Source organism: Carassius carassius, chromosome 19 (assembly GCF_963082965.1).
Source record: "Carassius carassius chromosome 19, fCarCar2.1, whole genome shotgun sequence".
NCBI classification, from domain to species: domain Eukaryota; kingdom Metazoa; phylum Chordata; class Actinopteri; order Cypriniformes; family Cyprinidae; genus Carassius; species Carassius carassius.
In genome coordinates this window covers 18,135,040-18,153,441 of record NC_081773.1, presented here as the reverse complement: position 1 = coordinate 18,153,441, position 18,402 = coordinate 18,135,040, and the positions used below count along the sequence as shown (strand labels likewise).

Here is an 18,402-nt window from a genome sequence, read left to right as displayed (position 1 = left end):
CAGTGCTGACGTGCACGGCTGCCTCACGTGACTCCTCTGGAATGTTAACAATGCAGTAAGTGTCCAACTTTGTACTGCATTCTAATTCTGCCGAGAAAATGGAGGACAATCCCATGATTTTCACTGTGTGCTTTATATGAGAGGACATCGAAAGACGATCCCTGGGCAGCAAAACACCAAACAGATAATTTACAACTTTACTGAAGTTTAAATCAATTCCTTGGATTAAGGTACCACTAAAATCACATGGTGAGTAGCTCAAAGCTTTTTTTTTAAACGATGGGCGTTAGTAGTTTTTAGGGATTTATAAATTCGATTTACGCTCGCAACCCCTTTGTAAGTGTGGGAAGGAAGCTGTATTTGTCATTTAAAGCGAGATAGGAGTGAGCGCATTCTCCCTGCGCTGGAATGCGGACTCGCTCGCGCGGATCTGCGCTCCTCGCGCTCCAGCCTCGAGGCCCTGCAACTTTATTCCGCCTTAAAGTTACTTTGTGTCTAAAACATTTTGAATAATTACTGTCTGTAAATCTGATGAGAACAATGGGAGTTTATGTACGTAAAACCTTTCATTCCGTTTTACAACTTTGTACAATTTTACAACAATAAAACGGAATCTTTAGCGAAACTCACTGTAACAAATATCTTTGCTTTGGCTGGTATAAACACATGACTACTTCACAGTTATGTTCAAATATCTTGAAAATTTGCGTCGGCTGTGGTGGTGATAAAATAGAGGTTTCCACGAGCTGCAGGTTATGTTGTAACAAACTATACTTGCCGTGGTTTTTTATTTATTTCGCGCAGTTTGATGTTTCAGTAGCATTATTAAAATGATGTACTATAGCGGGCCGATTACATTACACATTGACTGTTTTGAAACTGAACAATTCACACCACCCACAAAATTATCTTTTGTTTTTCTCGTGAGATGCGCAATGACATGTGGTGAGATCTGGATTCATACTTGCATTTGTTGTTTTTGTCTGCTTTGTGTTGCCAAAAAATATTTAGGAAAATTATGAAATTAAGCGACAACAGTGGCCTTTTTAACCCCTTAACTGTCACCCCTTATGTTTGAACAATGTCTTATGTCCAAACTTACATTTTTATAATTGATTAACCTTTTGTTAAATGATACTGATATACCATTTTCATGGTAATGCAACGCTGATTTTAAAATGGGTTTTAAAGGATGAATTTTGAGATTAAGTTTTCAAGTGAAATATAATTTCTGATGATTTCTAAAGTGTGAAAGAGAAAAGTGCAACGAAGAAGACAATTTTTTTTAAAAGGTCAGAACTCCTGTTATGATGTAGATTTTTAAGGTGCACTCTTGCCATAAAGTAATCTATTACGTTTCCTACATAATTTTTAACAAAAAAAACATTGGTAAAATATCTGTTTAGGAGTCTTAGACCTTTCCAACGATATATACCAGTAGTTTGTCATGATTAGATTAGGATTTAATAGTAATATAGTGAAGTAAACGTATGCGTCCCACCGAGGGGACATGTCAGTGTGATTCTGTTGTTTAAATGATTTCATACTTTGTACTTTGCAAGGAAAACAATGACAAAACTCAATAGGAAAGCATACAATAAAATTATTTTTGTATTGATGTGTACTGTGGTTATTTAAACAATAAGCTCTCAGAATTTTTTGATATTTTGCTTATATATATATATATGTGTATGTATATATGCAAATGTTGATAAAAGTGCAAGAGCAAAATTTTCAACAGTAAACTTACATGATTTATGGATCATGCTATAAAAAATTTAATTGCTTCCAGCTTCCATACCTAATAATTTGTTCAGACCCCATCACTAGCTCTGAGTAATAATTAAGCAAAAGTGTGAAATTGTAATGATTTGACAAATATTATTCTCTAGTTAGAAATAAAGGTAAAAAAAAATGTTTGGAATCACTCATCCATTTCATATAGTTCTGATGGAGTTAATTGCAGCTGAAGTTGGATACCACACCATTCAGTGTTTTAAAATTAAGAAAAACATTTATAAAATGGCCTAGGCTATGTTTAAGCTGGTTGTTTGTGGGTTATTGCAGCAGTGTGTTTGTGGTCACCTGTACAGTCTAACTGCAGATGTAGCATCATTAGAAGCTTGTTATTGAATATAAATCTATTAAATGTTTACTTTTCTCATGGTTGAACTCCGAAATGTGCTTGGATTAGTGTTTGAAAGTGGAGGTATGGTGTATTGCTGCTGTAACTTCAGGAATGGAAGGCATTGAAAGTTTTGTGTTGGAAGCCTTACAGTAATGGGAATTATACTATATTTGTTCTAGACTGAGCAATCCATTTCCAGTATTGAGCACCCACATTCCAGAAATATGTTTGTTCTGAAGGTCCTTTCTTCTTTGTTTGACCAGAAGACAAGAAATGTAAAAATAAATGTTGTGAAACATTAGGTATTTGAAGACCCCACGGATATAATGATGTGAGGCATTTTCACTCCTGTTATGAATTTGAGGTATTTCCTTTAGAAACAGGAAGTTTGAGCGGGATATATTGAAGGGCTTGCTTTTAGTTCAAGTCACAGTCATGAACCATGGTCAGTAGTTTTTTAGTCTGATCCTCCAGAACAGAACACTCTACATTTTCATTTCAACATTTCAGGGTTGGTAAGATGTATATATTTTTTTTATTATTATTCAAAGAAGTCAGTTATGCTCACCAAAAAACAGTAAAATAGCAATATTGTGAATTTAATTGTTTGATCCAAAGCTGAGTTTTCAGCAACCATTACTACAGTCTTCAGTGTCACACGATCCTTCAGAAATTAAGGTAATAAGAAAATTTTCTTTAGCACCAAATCAGCATATTAGATCAGTATATATATATACATACATATATATATACATACATATATATATATATATACATACATATATACACTGTATATGTACAGTATGTATGTATGTATATGAATAAATAATAAAATAGAAATATAAATCTTTGTATAAATGCCTTTACTGGCACATATGTTCTGCTTTGACATCAATTCAATGCATCCTGAATAAAATAACTCATTGGTTAAAAACACTACCCCCAAACTTTTCATTGTTGTCATAAGATCCAAAGTATATTTTATAAGTTATGACACTGTTTGTGTTGTGCAGAAGTTTGATTTTGCATCTACAATAAGGGTTTGCCATATGACCATGTGAGCTGCTGCATAAATAACATGCTGCTATTCCTCTGACTGCATATTCTGCATCAAGGAAGTAACAGCACAGATGTGCATGTGTTTAGGGATAAACCTATTTGTTGACAGAGGTGCTAATGTCTGATCAGACTCAGACTTTCAGGCATTTGACATAGAGAAGTGATGCAGGGCCTTGGACATGGACCGCACCCTGACCCTTCTGTCTAACACTGTCTCCACAGGCAAAGATGCATACCAGACTGGGATGGAATAAATACGCAGACATAACCCCTCACATGTCTTGGGAGGAGGGGGAGTGTGAGCCCTGAAAGGGGTGCCGGGATGTGAGTAGGCCAGCATCCAGCACGAGCCAGAGCCAAAGAGGCAGCATCAACAAAGACGAGCGAAAACAGGAATCCTAATCTTCCCTAGCATCTTTCCCATTGCAGCCTGTTATCTATTCAGGTCAGACTGAGCCCGGGTGTGTTCAATTCTGTGTCTTAGTGTATGATTGCACTTCCATTGTGTGTTTTAGTAACTAGCTAAATCTTTCTGTGTTTTTCAAGTGTGAAGCATTTGTGTGTACAGGCCACGTTCACTTATGAGGCCTAAGACCTTCCCTGCCGCCCCATACGTGGGCAACACGCGCCAGCGCCTGCAGGAGATCAAGGAGGGACTGAAACAACCTGCAAAGCTGGTGAGCCAGGCGCTTCATGGAGGGAGCGCTCGAGGGGAGGGGGGCAGAGGTGGGGACTCTAAGGGGAAAGACCAAGCTGGAAGGCAACAACAGCTCCGGCAGCCTCAGAAGTTCAACAACTACCAAAATGCCCTGCGAGAGATCCGCAAGTCTCTATTGCCTTTTGCCAATGAATCAGGGCCGGGATCCAGCTCGGGACATCCTGGTGAAGTCAACAGACAGATGCTGCAGGATCTCGTCAATGCTGGTTGTGATCAGGTTAGTAATCTCTCTGTTGGATAATATATATATACTGTATGTATACTGTATGTGTAGGTATTCAAATTTCAGATAGTAATGTAAATAATACAAAATGATATAAGAATGTTTTTTTAAAGATATTTATGTAGCCTGAATGTGAGTGTATATTTATTTCTGGTTTGTAAGATTAAAAAAAAAAAAAAAATCAATTTAACATGTCCTTGCTAAAAAAAAGAAATGGTTAAAAATCTTATTTACACAAACACACATTTTTTTAACCATTTCTTTTTTCAGCAAGGACATGTTAAATTGATTGAAAGATATATATTTTTTAATCTTATATACACACACACACGTGTATACATGCATGCATGCATACATACACACACACACATACGGATACATAGACAAATGCAGTTGTATAAACTTGCATTCAGAAATGTTTCTGAAAAAAAAAAACATTTTGAGCTTAAATATCAAATACTGAGCTTTGAACATTGTACAGTAGAAATTAAGTGCAGTGCATATCCTGTCTTTGCTAAGTCTGAAATCATTACATAATATTGAATGTAATGTTGAAATGGCAGTTTTCACAACATATTTGGTTTTTTAGTTGTTTTCTTTGATGAGCTCAGTGGAACATCTCCGCCCCAAAGGAAGTGGCAGAAGCCAAATCAGCCCTTCCTAATCCTTACCTTTAACACTCAAAATACAAACATTTATACAGACTTGTTTTTTGAGTTGTACATGCCAGTATTAGTGTTAGCTGATAATGGTCCAGTTAATATATAACTAAATGCTAGAACATTATACTGTAGTATTTGTAACTGATTGTTTCAATGTATCTGTGTTGCTGTGCAATAGTGTTTGTTGTGCAATCACTATTTAGTTAAATGTGTTACATGTGTTCTGGTCCCTGTATTGAAATCTAGTGGCTGAATATTAAAGGGATAGTTCACCCAAAAACATCATTTACTCACACTCATGCCGTTCCAAACCTGTATGCCTTTCCTTCTTTTGTAGAACACAGAAGAAGATACTTTGAAGAATGTTGATAATTGAAAAAAAAAATAGAACAACTTATTGAATTAGATTTAAAGTAGATAAGTAAATTTAATTTGAAATGTTGCCATGGCAACTAACTGATAGAAGTTTAAGTACATAAATTACTAAAATTAAGTTAAATGGAAATATTAAGAGGTATAGAAATATTTTTTAAAAACTAAAAAAAAATGACAAGCACATATCACTAAAACAGGAATTAACTAAAATTAACAATTCAAAACCTTTATAAATACTCTAATAGTATATAAATAATATTAAACAACCTACCACTGAAAAAAAATAAAGCCATACAGGTTCGAAACGACATAAGGGGGAGAAATTGATGACAGAATAAAAAAAAACAAAAAAAAAACATTTGATAACAGCCTGTTCATTCATTTGTGTCAAACATGCAGGAGACCAAAGGTCCTATAGTTTGTTTCGGTCTCTCTAAAGCAGACTCATTGTCAGATCATTGATGAATATGTGTTGGAGCTTTGCTGCTAATGTTCAGATACAGCTCTGAGAGCAGCCCTGTGATTGCATTAGGCATGTGAAGAATGCTGTGCTCAAGCCCATGCACAACACCACCGAGAAATCCACCACGGCCCAGTGGAATTACGAGGCCTAGCTGAAGGGAGCCAAGCTGCCTTTATGAAATGGCTAAATAGAGACTGGAATGGGACTTTTTTTAGGTCTCTGGAAGCTGAAACATGCTATCAGATGAAGTATAGTATGGTGTCAGACTTGATTTGGATCATGATGTCTGGATACATTCCTGACAGGCTTATCTTTTGCTGTTGGTCCTGATGCTGGCTGATTATGATATGTATGAATGATCATTTTATGTACTAGTATGAGTTTATGTAGTAACAATTCATTAGTATAATTAAAGTAAGATTAACCCTCCATTTGAGGACAGCTACTTTAAACATGATTTCCACCATTTATATTTATTGAATTCAGAAGTGAGAGCATACTATTTCACAGGCATATGTGAATTTCACAATCATAGGGTGATTTGTCTTTGCCCTGCATTCATGGGACAGCATGTACGACAGCAGTACACACAGAGGAAGTGCTCAGTTCATTCGTAGATGGGTGGTACAGTTTCCCAAGCAGAAATACAGCAGAGATGTCCCTTTTCTGGTACTTTGAAATTTTTGTCTTTATATGTGGGTTAAAGGTTTTTATTCAGTTGTTACAAAAACATGAAATTTGTGTTTTGTGGCTCAGTTTGTCTGACTTCATGTCTCCTCGTTTTCAAATTTAGCCTGGCCAAACGTTCATTGAGTTTGAATCCTGTCCCTGTGTTGTGCACCACATGCGCCTAGACCTCCCATAAGATCTGGGCATACATTTCGGCATATTTCTATTAGTAGTAATTTAGTCATTATTGTGAAATGACTCGGTTGTGGTGTGTGACTAGTTATTTTTAGTTCGTCGTCGTCTTCTGACTGGGGCCTGTGTTCATCCCAGACTCGCTGTACATTCCAGGAAGGTAAATGGCTGCCTCTGGTTCTTCCCTGAGCTGCTTTAGTTTGGTTGATATAGTTGGATTTCGCCTCACAAATTACACAGCAATGTGGCTGACGGTTACATAACCACCTCTGAAGGAGGAAATGTTTTAGTTGGGGAATGAAGGGGGTGGGGTGTAGGAAGAAGATGAGTATGACATGTGTTGTGGATTTGTGGTTTGGAGCTTAGGATATGAAAAGCTGTCTGCATACATCATGCATGTGATGCTTGTATTCTTGCGGAATATATGTGATATGATGAATGTCTAGTGCGGCATTGACATATCGTGTTTGGACATGATCTAAATGTTTATATTAGTCATCTTGCACAACCCAGTTTGTCCAGGATGTTGAACTGGTCAGTTGTGTGTATTTTTACATTGAAAGTCAATCTGAAACACTATTAGACTTTTGTTATGTGAGTGGAACAGAATATTTAACAAGAACTAATGTAGGAAAGGGCTCAATTTTTTCTTCATCACTAAATATCAGTGGTTGGTGGGAAGGGGCTGAAAAGTAAGAGGTATTGGAGATGTCATCCAAAAAGAAGAGCAGAGTAAGTTATTGTATATAAAAGATTGTAATGACATTTGTCAGCGCTGACTTATAATGTGATTGTATTGTGGGCGTCCCGAGTTCGAATCCCTGTTTGAGGACATTTTTTTTTTAGTTCATGCATGCCCAAGGATTTGAACCCATGACCTTGGAATTGCTAGTGCTATGCTGGGCTGTTTTAGCTGCTGTTTTAGCTATTTTGCTATTTTAAGGATGATGTTTCACCTCTCCATCCACTGATGATGATGCCCATCCGGTCCTTATCTTGGAGTCCTCCATATGGCTTTCGTTACCATGTTCAGTGGTGGAATGTGTTTCAGAATTTGGGTCAAAGTGGAAGCTCTTAAAAATGAATAATGATGGAATATAGTTATGTCAATTTATTCAAGACTATAGACTGTTTACTTTTTAAAGTATGAGTTTGGGAAAAAAAGGATAAAGAAGTGTTTGTGTTTCTGTGTGGGTACTTACCGACCGACGCCACAGTCAGTAATTGAATGTCTAGTGTAGCATTGAGGCTTGTGGTCATGACAAGGGTGTAAATACAAACAAGATATTTTGGGACCAACCAAATTAACGCTTGGAGCACATTGGAACAGAAAGATTTCAAAAATAAAGAGAGGGGGAGGGACAATTTAAAATGAGACTGAAACATAGATTTATACATGGCTGGAATTTCTGCTTGCTGGCCCGTGGAATGTCCTGAACATCTGTCGCCATGACAGTGGAGGTCAGAGCTGAAACTCTGACCTGGGGCCAGACCAGACCTAGCCCTTCCCGAAACCAGACTGAAGTCCATGTTGGATTGTTGTGTGTGTGTGTGTGTGTGTGTGTGTGTGTGTGAGTTTTAAAGAGGGAACGAGAGAGTGGCGCCTTTAAATAACCAAGGGGGACGAGAAGGCACACACGCTTGGAGCGGACAGTGATGGAATGCAACAGAAAGCCATGGCACTTCTGAGAGCAGCAATCACAGACAGCGTGTGCTCAGAGTATTTCCTGCATGTTTTGTACAGTTCTGACTTTGTAAGTAAACATGTAGACAAACTGATGGCAATACACAGAGTAATCTAAACTACCCAGGGAATGTGTAGAATGCGTGTGGATGTGGCACTGCGTACTGAGTGTGCCCAAGGTTTTATAGCTGCTTGTGTATGGCCATTGATTTTTACTCTGTCAGTGCCATCTAACCAAAACTCTGTAATAGTCTTTATCACTCTAAATTTGTCAAAGTTTCTTAATATGAATCTACTTTGAATGCATGTAAGACATAAACAGAAGTATGTGCGGAATTAGGCACTTACCCCACCAATTTTCCATGGCATGCTTGGTGCAGCATTATGTTTGACCACCAGAGGCAGTATATAACAGCTTGCTGTGGTGCTGTAGAATTGGATTTGGGCAGAATGTCTTCTGAATGAGGTCATATGCCATTCAAGGGGATTTCCTCATATAGGTGTGGGTCTGCTCACAGAAGATTGTACATGTCTGAGATGTTTTATTTTAAATTGTGCTGTCACAAAATGTGACAAGGGAAACTAAAGGTCTTCAGTTTCCTTACAGACAAACAGTTGTTGCATGGTGGGTAATACTGTTGAGAAGAACCTTTTTTAAATAAATATTTTTTTTCACTTTGAATTTAGTATAATTATAAAAAATTAAGAAAAATAAAAGTTTCAAATTAAAATGAATGTTCCGTAAGTATCAGATGTGTCCTGCTCTGGTCATAGTGCACTTGTGGGCTGGCACCGGAAGACCCCTGTGCTAACTTACAGAGGAAGCAGCTGCAGGGGATGTTGTTTTAACAATTATCTGCTGTGTGTGTATGTGCTATGGGTTAATTTATATTTACGTGCATGTTCATGTGGACATATGTGTTTATCTAAGTGCATTGAGGTAATTTTCCATAACCAGTACAAACTCTAAAACTGTACGATACCATTTTGGTTAAAATTTTTGTCAAGCTACATACATTCCTTTTGCTCAAGAACATGCATTCCTTTTTCGCTGAAGAATGTTAACTAAATTAAACTAGAGCATTGCCTTTTAAGTGAAGGAAATCTGACTTTGCCTTAAATGTAAAAGAAATGAAAAAATATATAATTTTGGCTCTATTACAGTCTCTCCAGAAATGAATTTCTCTACAAATTAAAGAACAAAATCTACACTTTCTGGTTGTCCTACATCTGATGTGGGATATTTTGGGGAATTTATTGACAGTCATGGCCTCAGCAGCTTTGCTTTGCTTCACATAGTGATTTAATTCAAACTGATCTCTGTGATTATAACAAAGAGTATCATGCCTACAGGTAGCCTAGTTGTAATCTCATCTTTAAAAGTACTAGTAGTATTGAATCTCAAGTAGCTTTTTAAAAACCTCATATAAGTGAAGATGTGCCTCATTTGTAAATAATGACAGGAAATGTATTGTGAAAACCATTTTTTTTTTTTTTTGATAGTTCTCTGCTTCCCATTTCTGAAACAGGAAATGGCAGTCCGTGCCCTAAAACAGACTGGCAGCCGTAACATTGAGGCAGCATTGGAATACATTAGCAAAATGGGTTACCTGGACCCTCACAATGAACAGATTGTACGTGTCATCAAACAAACTTCCCCAGGTATGTGCAGACTATAAGCATATATTCATTTTATGAATGATGCACTGCCTTTAAACTCAAAATGACCCTTTTTAAATTCACTACAGGAAAAACTGGCATGCCAAATTTAATGGACCACAGGGCGGCAATGGAGGGCACTGGGGATGGTGCAATGCCACCTTATCACCAAATGGGAGCACCACTGTATGAGGGAGCTGGTTATGGGGCTGAGGGTGAGATGGCTCGTGCATACATGGGTGGACCACCTGTCATGAACTACATGCCACCGCCTGCCAACACTTCACAGGGTCCTACCATGGGAAACCCAATGGGTCGTCCTGCAAGTATGGGTGCCTACTCCACAAGCATGGCTCCCCAAAATAACCCTGGGAGCCCTATGTACACCCCTGGTCCAGCCCAGCAAAAAGGCTACCCTGGTGGGATAGAACAGGCCATGATGGGCTACAGTGTGCCTGGACCACCCATGCAAATCCAGCCTCAGCCCTCGGGAGGTCCTGGCACTCATTATGACTACAGGCCTCATATGATAGAAGCCTCTGGCTATGGAGTAAAACGAAGTGCTTCTTTTCAGAATAAGATGACCCCGTTAACATCCGAAAACTATGTTAATATGCCAGGCAAAGGAGCAATGGGCCAAAACTCTGGTGGCTACCCTCCTAACTTATATCTTCCACCACATTCGCACCCACGCCAAGCCAGTCCCACCTCACACCAGGTTCACATGATGCAGCGCTCACCTGGAGCTATGGGTGGTGAGTTTTCTGATGTTCCTCAAGGCCTCCTCACTCCTTCCAGGGCAAGTCTAAACCTCGACCTCTATGAGCATCACTGGCCAGGAGCCCAAGGTCCTGAGGGGACTCCTTCAGCTAGGCAGCCACAGGGGCCCTTTAGAGGTGAGGTACGTGTCCCCAGTAGGACCAATTCTTTCAACACCCACCAGAAGGTGACTGTGAGGCAGGCATTGCCTCCTGCAGCTAGTGTTGCTGGAAAGCAGGATGCATCTTTGGGTCCGCCAAACACAATAACTGCAGTGAGCTCTCCACCAATCCAGCCACCTGTTAAGAGTATTCGGGTCATGAGGCCTGAGCCGAAGACAGCTGTTGGACCATGCCATCCAGGGTGGCTGAGTGCACAAGCCCAGGATGCACCAGAGTCTCACGGATACATGCCAGATGAGACTTTTGCCCTGGAGCCCAATCAAGAACACCGCTGTCCGCCTCCACCCTACCCAAAAACACTGCTCCTGCCTGGATCTGGACCTGGAACTGAGCCTGTATCCCTGGAGACTGGAGCCATGGGTGGATTTCAAGATGTCAATTCTACAAGTAGAACAGTCCAGAGTGCCTCAGTAGGAAAGCAAGAGGAACCAGTCTCCAAAGACAAAGTGAAAACAGGCAAAGGTGAGAAGGCAGTGAAGGATAAGAAGCAGATTCAAACCTCACCTGTGCCTGTGCGAAAGAATGCCCGTGATGAAGAGAAGCGGGAGTCTCGTATTAAGAGTTATTCTCCCTTCGCCTTTAAGTTCTACATGGAGCAGCATGTGGAAAACGTGATGAAGACCTATCAGCAGAAACTCAATCGCAGGATGCAGCTGGAGCAAGAGATGTCCAAGGTAACCAGTGCTAGAACTCTATTAAACAAAAAATACATAGATGGTTGATTTGCATTCCAGACAATTGTTGTGTTAAATGAGTGTTCGATATTGAGTCTAAATGTTATTGCATTATTGTCATTAATCAAGCCACCCTTTTCTATCTCTTCCACTCCACAAGGCTGGCCTTTCAGAGGCCGAGCAGGAACAGATGAGAAAGATGCTTTATCAGAAGGAATCCAATTACAACCGACTTCGACGTGCCAAGATGGACAAATCGATGTTTGTCAAAATCAAGACACTCGGCATCGGGGCCTTTGGTGAGGTGTGTCTTACACGCAAAGTAGACACGGGGGCCCTGTATGCTATGAAGACTCTACGAAAGAAAGATGTTCTGAACCGAAACCAAGTAGCCCATGTGAAAGCAGAACGAGATATCTTGGCAGAGGCTGACAATGAGTGGGTAGTCAGGTTATACTACTCATTTCAGGACAGAGACAGCCTGTACTTCGTCATGGATTACATTCCTGGAGGAGATATGATGAGCTTGCTGATCCGTATGGGGGTTTTTCCAGAGCCCTTAGCCAGGTTCTACGTGGCAGAACTAACGCTGGCCATCGAGAGCGTGCATAAGATGGGCTTCATCCACAGAGATATCAAGCCGGACAACATCCTAATTGACCTGGACGGACACATCAAGCTGACTGATTTTGGTCTGTGTACTGGGTTCCGTTGGACTCACAACTCCAAGTATTACCAAAAAGGTAAGGGACTTCAAGAAAAGGTTATACTCATAGCTTTTAGCTGTTTGAAAGTGGCCTAAATACTGTTGCAGTGTTCTTCAAATTAAAATAATTGGTTGTCTTTACTTTCTCTCTTTGCACTGCTTGAATAGGGAACCATATCCGGCAAGATAGTATGGAGCCGAGTGACTTTTGGGATGATGTGTCTAACTGCCGTTGTGGTGATCGGCTGATGACTTTGGAACAGCGGGCAACTCGACAACACCAGCGCTGCCTGGCACACTCTCTAGTGGGCACTCCTAACTACATTGCCCCTGAGGTGCTTTTGCGCAAAGGTACGAAGTGCACAGAGTCAACCGGAAGTACAAGCTAGTCACTAGGAAGTGCCAGTGTTTATAGATCTCTTCTCCTCTTAAGTGTGATACTTTCTAATGTGCAGGATACACACAGCTGTGTGACTGGTGGAGTGTTGGAGTAATCCTGTTTGAGATGCTGGTTGGCCAGCCACCCTTTCTTGCTCCAACCCCAACGGAGACGCAGCTTAAGGTAAGAGCTCTGTTTGCATTTTACAAGTCTCTTTGCTTACACGGTTAATGTAAACCAGTGTGTCCAGTCCTGCTCCTGGAGGGCCAATGTCCAGCAAAGATTAGGTCTAAATTGCCCTAACACACTTGAAAGTTTATAGTAATCCTAAAGACCTTGATTAGCCAGTTCATGTGTTTAATAAGGGTTGGAGCTGAACTCCAACACAAGATAGTGGCTCTCCAGGAGAAGGATTGGACAACCCTGATGTAATCAGACTAGACGTGTTGTCTTTGGAGTTATAACTTTTTAGGTTTTATGGAATTGTGACAATAGGGATGAGGCACTGCTAACATTGATGTCATCACCTTCATGGGTTCCTTTTTTATTGAGTTGAAGTAAAGTGGACAGCTTGTCTTCAGTAAATTTTTTACATGTTTGGGATATATGGAATGGTGAAAATTATCGAATAACGTTGTTCCCAATGCCTCCACAGGTGATAAACTGGGAGAACACCCTGCAGGTGCCTCCACAAGTAAAACTGAGCCCAGAGGCAGTTGATATTATTGGTCGACTCTGCTGCTCAGCAGAAGAGCGTGTGGGAGGAAATGGGGCTGGAGAGATAAAGGCTCACCCATTCTTTGCAGAGATGGATTTCTCCAGCAATCTTCGTACACAACCTGCTCCATACAGACCGAAGATTGCCCACCCCATGGATACATCCAACTTTGACCCTGTGGAAGAAGAGGGGGGTCCAGGAGCCTGGAGTGACAGTGGTGACAGCACCCGCACTTGGGACACGCTCTGTTCTCCTCACGGCAAACACCCTGAGCATGCCTTTTATGAGTTCACCTTCCGAAGGTTTTTTGATGATAATGGCTGTCCATTCCGTTATCCCAAGCCCCCGGAAGCAAAGCAAGACCTGCCCAACAGTAGTGGGGCTGGGGGCCTGAAGCCTGATTTAGAAGAGGAAGAGGTTCATGAGGAGGAAGAGCAAGGAGAAGGGTGTGAGCCGGTTTATGTGTGAGAATGTTGGATAAGGTGTTCATGCTGCTCAGCCTTTACCCATAGAGGACCTCGCCAGTTAACACGCTGCATCTCCTACACTTCCTTTTAACCCAACCTTTTCTTCAGAGTGTTTTTGTACAGGTTAAATGCATGGAAGAACATCAGAAATGGAGTGCAGAGAGTTCCATGTGAAACGTGTTTATTCCTCCAAAAGCATTATGCTGTGTCCTTTGCCTGTTCAAAAATGACACAAGCTCTGACCAGGGACCAAGGAAATACACGCAGCTTAGTTCATGGGGATGTTGGTGTGACTGATAAAGTTGGCTACTCTCCTATGAGAGCACAAAAACAGATGTGTGTAGCTGCTGCTCTGTGGTTTGTCAGTCAAACCACTCTACTCTTATGGTTAGTGTGGTCTGTGTCGACTGTGCCCCATTCCTTTATTCCACTGGGGGAAAATATCCCAGTCTTACGTCATATTTTAACACTTCCTTCACCTCTCTTAGCCTGGTGATGCTAACACAGCCATTCCAAACACCAGAGTTCATGGTGAGGGATCAGAAGAGAGCTGGGCTTAGGATGGTGGCTATATGGTCAGGTTGCGATAAGGACATATGCCAAGCGCAGAGAGAAACATCACAATTCTCCTTCATAATGCAATCCCATAAAAATATAAATGCATATACATGCAACATGCTGTCAGTTACAACTGTGGAGTTTTTTTTTTATAACACTAAACTGACTTTTATAGCGAATTTCAGGAACATTTTCTTAAGTATGGAAGTCAGATTTGCTAATGTTCTACCGTATGTTCCCAGTCATTTTCACTTCATTTATCTAAAACAAAAAATGTTTTAGAAAATTTTGTGGCGCCACCAAGTGGTTAAAAGTGACATTGTAAACAGTCATGCGGATTCTTTTAAAGATTTAACTTCTACATTATTAGGTCTATTATTCTACATTTACAGTATTAGGTCACTTCTTCATGCAAAGTCTGTCCAAAGATTATGCAGTATTTTTCAGATAAAACACTAATTGCAGCCTTTTTGTAAATATTATGCAGTTACACATGTTTCATGCCTTATCAGGTCAAACGGTGCTCTCAGATGACATAATATTGAGACAAAATATTTTACGTACAGTCAGCACTTCAAGAACATGGGATCTTAAAACTCCCATTATTTTTAAAGGTTTTATTTCAACATCTTTTAAATGTAAATCAACCCATTATGTTAGAGATATATTATTAGGTCATACATAATGTGTGGAAATAATGTCACAAAAAAAAAAATCACAATTAAAATTAAGACTCTTAAGAAAAAATTAAAAAGGCCTGAACATACGTATCCTTTGCTTGTCAGAAATATGCATGGTAGCATTCGTTCATTCAAATGAAATACCACAAAAAACTTTGCAATATTGCCATTTTTATTTTGCATTGTGTGTTAGTTTAGTTGCCGAAGTACTGTTTTAATCATTTCATAACAAATATCTTATCTGGATTGTTTTTTTTTTTATGTTTAAAGGCTTACTAAACCTGTTCCCAATAGTTGCTTTACATTCATCTGTTGCTTTAAGTGTATCTAAGATGTGCATAACACATTGTTTTTAGAGGTGTGCTACAGACATGCAACTGGCCATCCAGAACAAATCTGCAACATAACAGTTTTCAACTTTACAAAATTACAAGAGCTGGGTCTCCAGCTATTTCCTTTTCTTCTTATGAAGAATACTTCATATGCTTTTCATTGTGTAACTCTGTGTAAAGCTTTATCTTCTTCCCGTTTCCCAGAATTCTTAATTGCATTTAGTTTCATAAGAAGATGTTAAAAAGTCAGACGGGTGGTTTTTGTTGTGTGTGTTCATGCTCATCCAGATCCACTGGAAATGATCTTGTCTGTCGCCATCAGTGAACTTTGAAACGGAATCATTAGAACAAATGCAAAAATGTTTTGTCATCAAGGCTGCTGCTGCACCATTTTAAAGTGATCTCACAGCACAGTATTATAAAAATGTAAAGAATACTCGGAGGCAGAAACCTTTTAGAAATGGTGAAAAAGTGGCAAAAGAAAAGACAAATGTATCTGATGGTATGGCTGTGTGCAATACAGAAAATACATTATATAGTTTTCTAAATACAACAAATAGCCTTTATAACTTTAAAACTGAATTATGCTATCTCAAAGTATATATTATATTGATTTATATATTTTCAGTATAGTTTCATGACCCAATGCTGCTTATTGTTATTAAAATTACACTATAAAGTATCATTATCATCATATTTTCATTTATACTTTCTCTCTCTCTTTTTGTACAAAGTGTGGTTTTGATTGTCAGTGTGATTGATCTGGTGTAAGACGAACTGTGTGCCTTCTAATGAATGTGTGGGTGTGTGTACCATGTGCTGATCAGTATTTCAGGAGAAGATGGAAAAGGCCTTCGCTTCTTGCTCTCAGGCCGGTCCTGAGTGGAAGAGAGAGGGTGCTTTTTATGAGATAGCTTGAGAATGACAAAGAAGAAGCAAGAATAGATGATTGTCAATGGGACTCTGAAGGAGATGTATATATGCATGTCATAGCAGGATGAATGAGCAAACACATTGTATGCATTTGATCAGTGATAAGGATCGTTTTGAATTTCTGTATGAAGTCCATTTAATATTGTCTTTCTGAGATCTAATCATTTGTGGTGGTGATGTGTCACTGCACAAAATGTTCTTTGTATTAGTTATCTCTCAAGCTGACTGACAATCATGTGGTCAATTGCTTGCGGTCAATATTGTCAAAAAACTTTTATGACCGCTGACTGAAAGAGCTTTAAAAAAAAATCAATTCATTTTTTTATATATATATATAATGTGTCAGTACACACTCCTAAAAGTTAAGTGAAACCTTAACAAACATATTGTAATGTGAATGTATATACCAAGTCAAACTGGTATCATGCCTTTGGTCCAATCAGACAAGTTGATTGAGCTCCATGGAGTGTAAAAGCAAGTTTGGCAGATGTTTGCTACCCCATATTCATCAGAACGGACCACTCAGTGAAAAAGCATGAGCTTTCTATAAATCTCTCAGAGAGTCAGGTTTAGGGTTTGAATGTAATGTGTATGATGTGCTTAGGATGGATTCTGTGTTTTACTTTGGAAAATGTTGACTGACAATCTTTGACTGTATTTAGAATTGTGTGATGATGGGACTTTTTCTCTAATGTATGTTTTTGTATTTTATGGATGAATGGGTTGGGACTTTTTGACGTTTGTAATCTTTTAACTGTATTATATAATACTGTTACTATTGAACATATATTTATACAGATATACATATTTTTTGTATCCCTTTATTCTTATTTTTCTCTTTTCTGAGCTAACTTTTGAACCCCCCTTGTCTACAGTATTACAGACAGTATGCATTTGGATATATATATCTCATTTTTTACATGTGTGTATGAACTGAGAATGTTTAAGAAATGCTTTCGCTGTCCTCATTTGTAAATGTATATGTCTAAATTAAATTAAACAAATCATCCTCTTGTTTTGAGTGTTTTGTGTGTGTGTGTGTGTGTGTGTGTGTGTGTGTGTGTGTGGCTGTAGAGGTGTCTGGGCTACACCCTAGATATTTTTAGCTGATGTAACACATCAGAGCATGAATGTCTTTCTTATTAACCCATTTATTTCCAGCAATAACTTCACCAAAATTTACTTTTTATTAACTTTTAGGTTTGAAGGCAGTCAAATTACAATCATGATTACAGGATGAATATTTTACAAGGCTGATTTTAAGTCTTGATGAGGTTTATATCAAAAACATCAAAATTCAGATACTTTGTGCATATAACAATTGAAATGGTCTATTATTATGATTGTGATAATGAGTTATTTCAGAGAGAACAATGATTATCATAATGTGAATACCACTTTTGTCACCATAAGAATGAAAACAGATTAGCTGTGATTAGTATCAAAACCTTTTTGTTATTATAACTGCATGGTTTGAGGTATTAGTACATTAAGTACAAATAGTGCAAATAAATGATGCATTATCATTCCCTATCCACAACCACCTAAAAATAAAAATATTGTACATTTATTTTATAATCACTTTTTACTCTGTAATATTCCACCAGTTACAGTTGTGAATAAAAATGCACCTGCTCACATAACTGTGAATTTTTGGGGGAATAAATTGGTTATGGAGTTAAATACTAATAAGATAAACGCTAGCAGAAATTGACAGTGCTGTCTAAAAATTCAATTTTGTCTACGTCAAATGCAATCCTTAAAATGTAAACAAGCACTTATGAATTCAGTTAAAAACTACAAGTCAGATTTTACCTTAAAACAAAATGATCAAAAGGTATAGCACATTGCCATGTAGGCTGTTACATAACCTCTTCTAGTGGCACAAAGTGCCCGCCTGTGAACTCGCTGGACCGAAGTGCTGCTTAATCCCACAATGCAGTGCATGGCGCGTCATTGAAGAACGACCATGATGGCGGCGGTCGGTGCACCAGAAGTGATTTCACAGCTGGAAAGCGCTGCCAAAGTTTTAATGGTGAGCATATCGCCGCCGTTTTCACATCTCTGTCAGTGTGCTGTTAGCTCTGTGTGGGGGGTTCACTCTGAGAGAGTCTCGCGGCTCGTCGGTTGGCGGCGAAAGACTCGATAAACGCGGAGCGGTGCGTGGCGCAGTGCTCGACTC

The 18,402-nt window shown here is 39.1% G+C and overlaps 1 protein-coding gene across 2 annotated transcripts; it reads left to right on the top strand.

Annotated features, from left to right (window-relative positions):
* The first annotated feature begins 43 nt into the window (after positions 1–43).
* On the top strand, positions 44–17,235 carry LOC132095270 (serine/threonine-protein kinase LATS2-like). 2 transcript variants are annotated; one of them, XM_059500100.1, is made up of 9 exons: positions 44–249; positions 3,410–3,632; positions 3,734–4,122; positions 9,703–9,835; positions 9,922–11,447; positions 11,608–12,190; positions 12,322–12,504; positions 12,609–12,715; positions 13,188–17,235. In XM_059500100.1, exons 3-9 carry the CDS (start codon positions 3,769–3,771, stop codon positions 13,716–13,718), a joined length of 3,417 nt encoding a protein of 1,138 aa, XP_059356083.1. In that variant the 5' UTR covers positions 44–249; positions 3,410–3,632; positions 3,734–3,768; the 3' UTR covers positions 13,719–17,235. The 2 variants fall into 2 exon arrangements, with proteins under 2 accessions (XP_059356083.1, XP_059356082.1); XM_059500099.1 differs by having other exon boundaries at positions 3,410–3,648.
* The last annotated feature ends 1,167 nt before the right edge of the window (positions 17,236–18,402 follow it).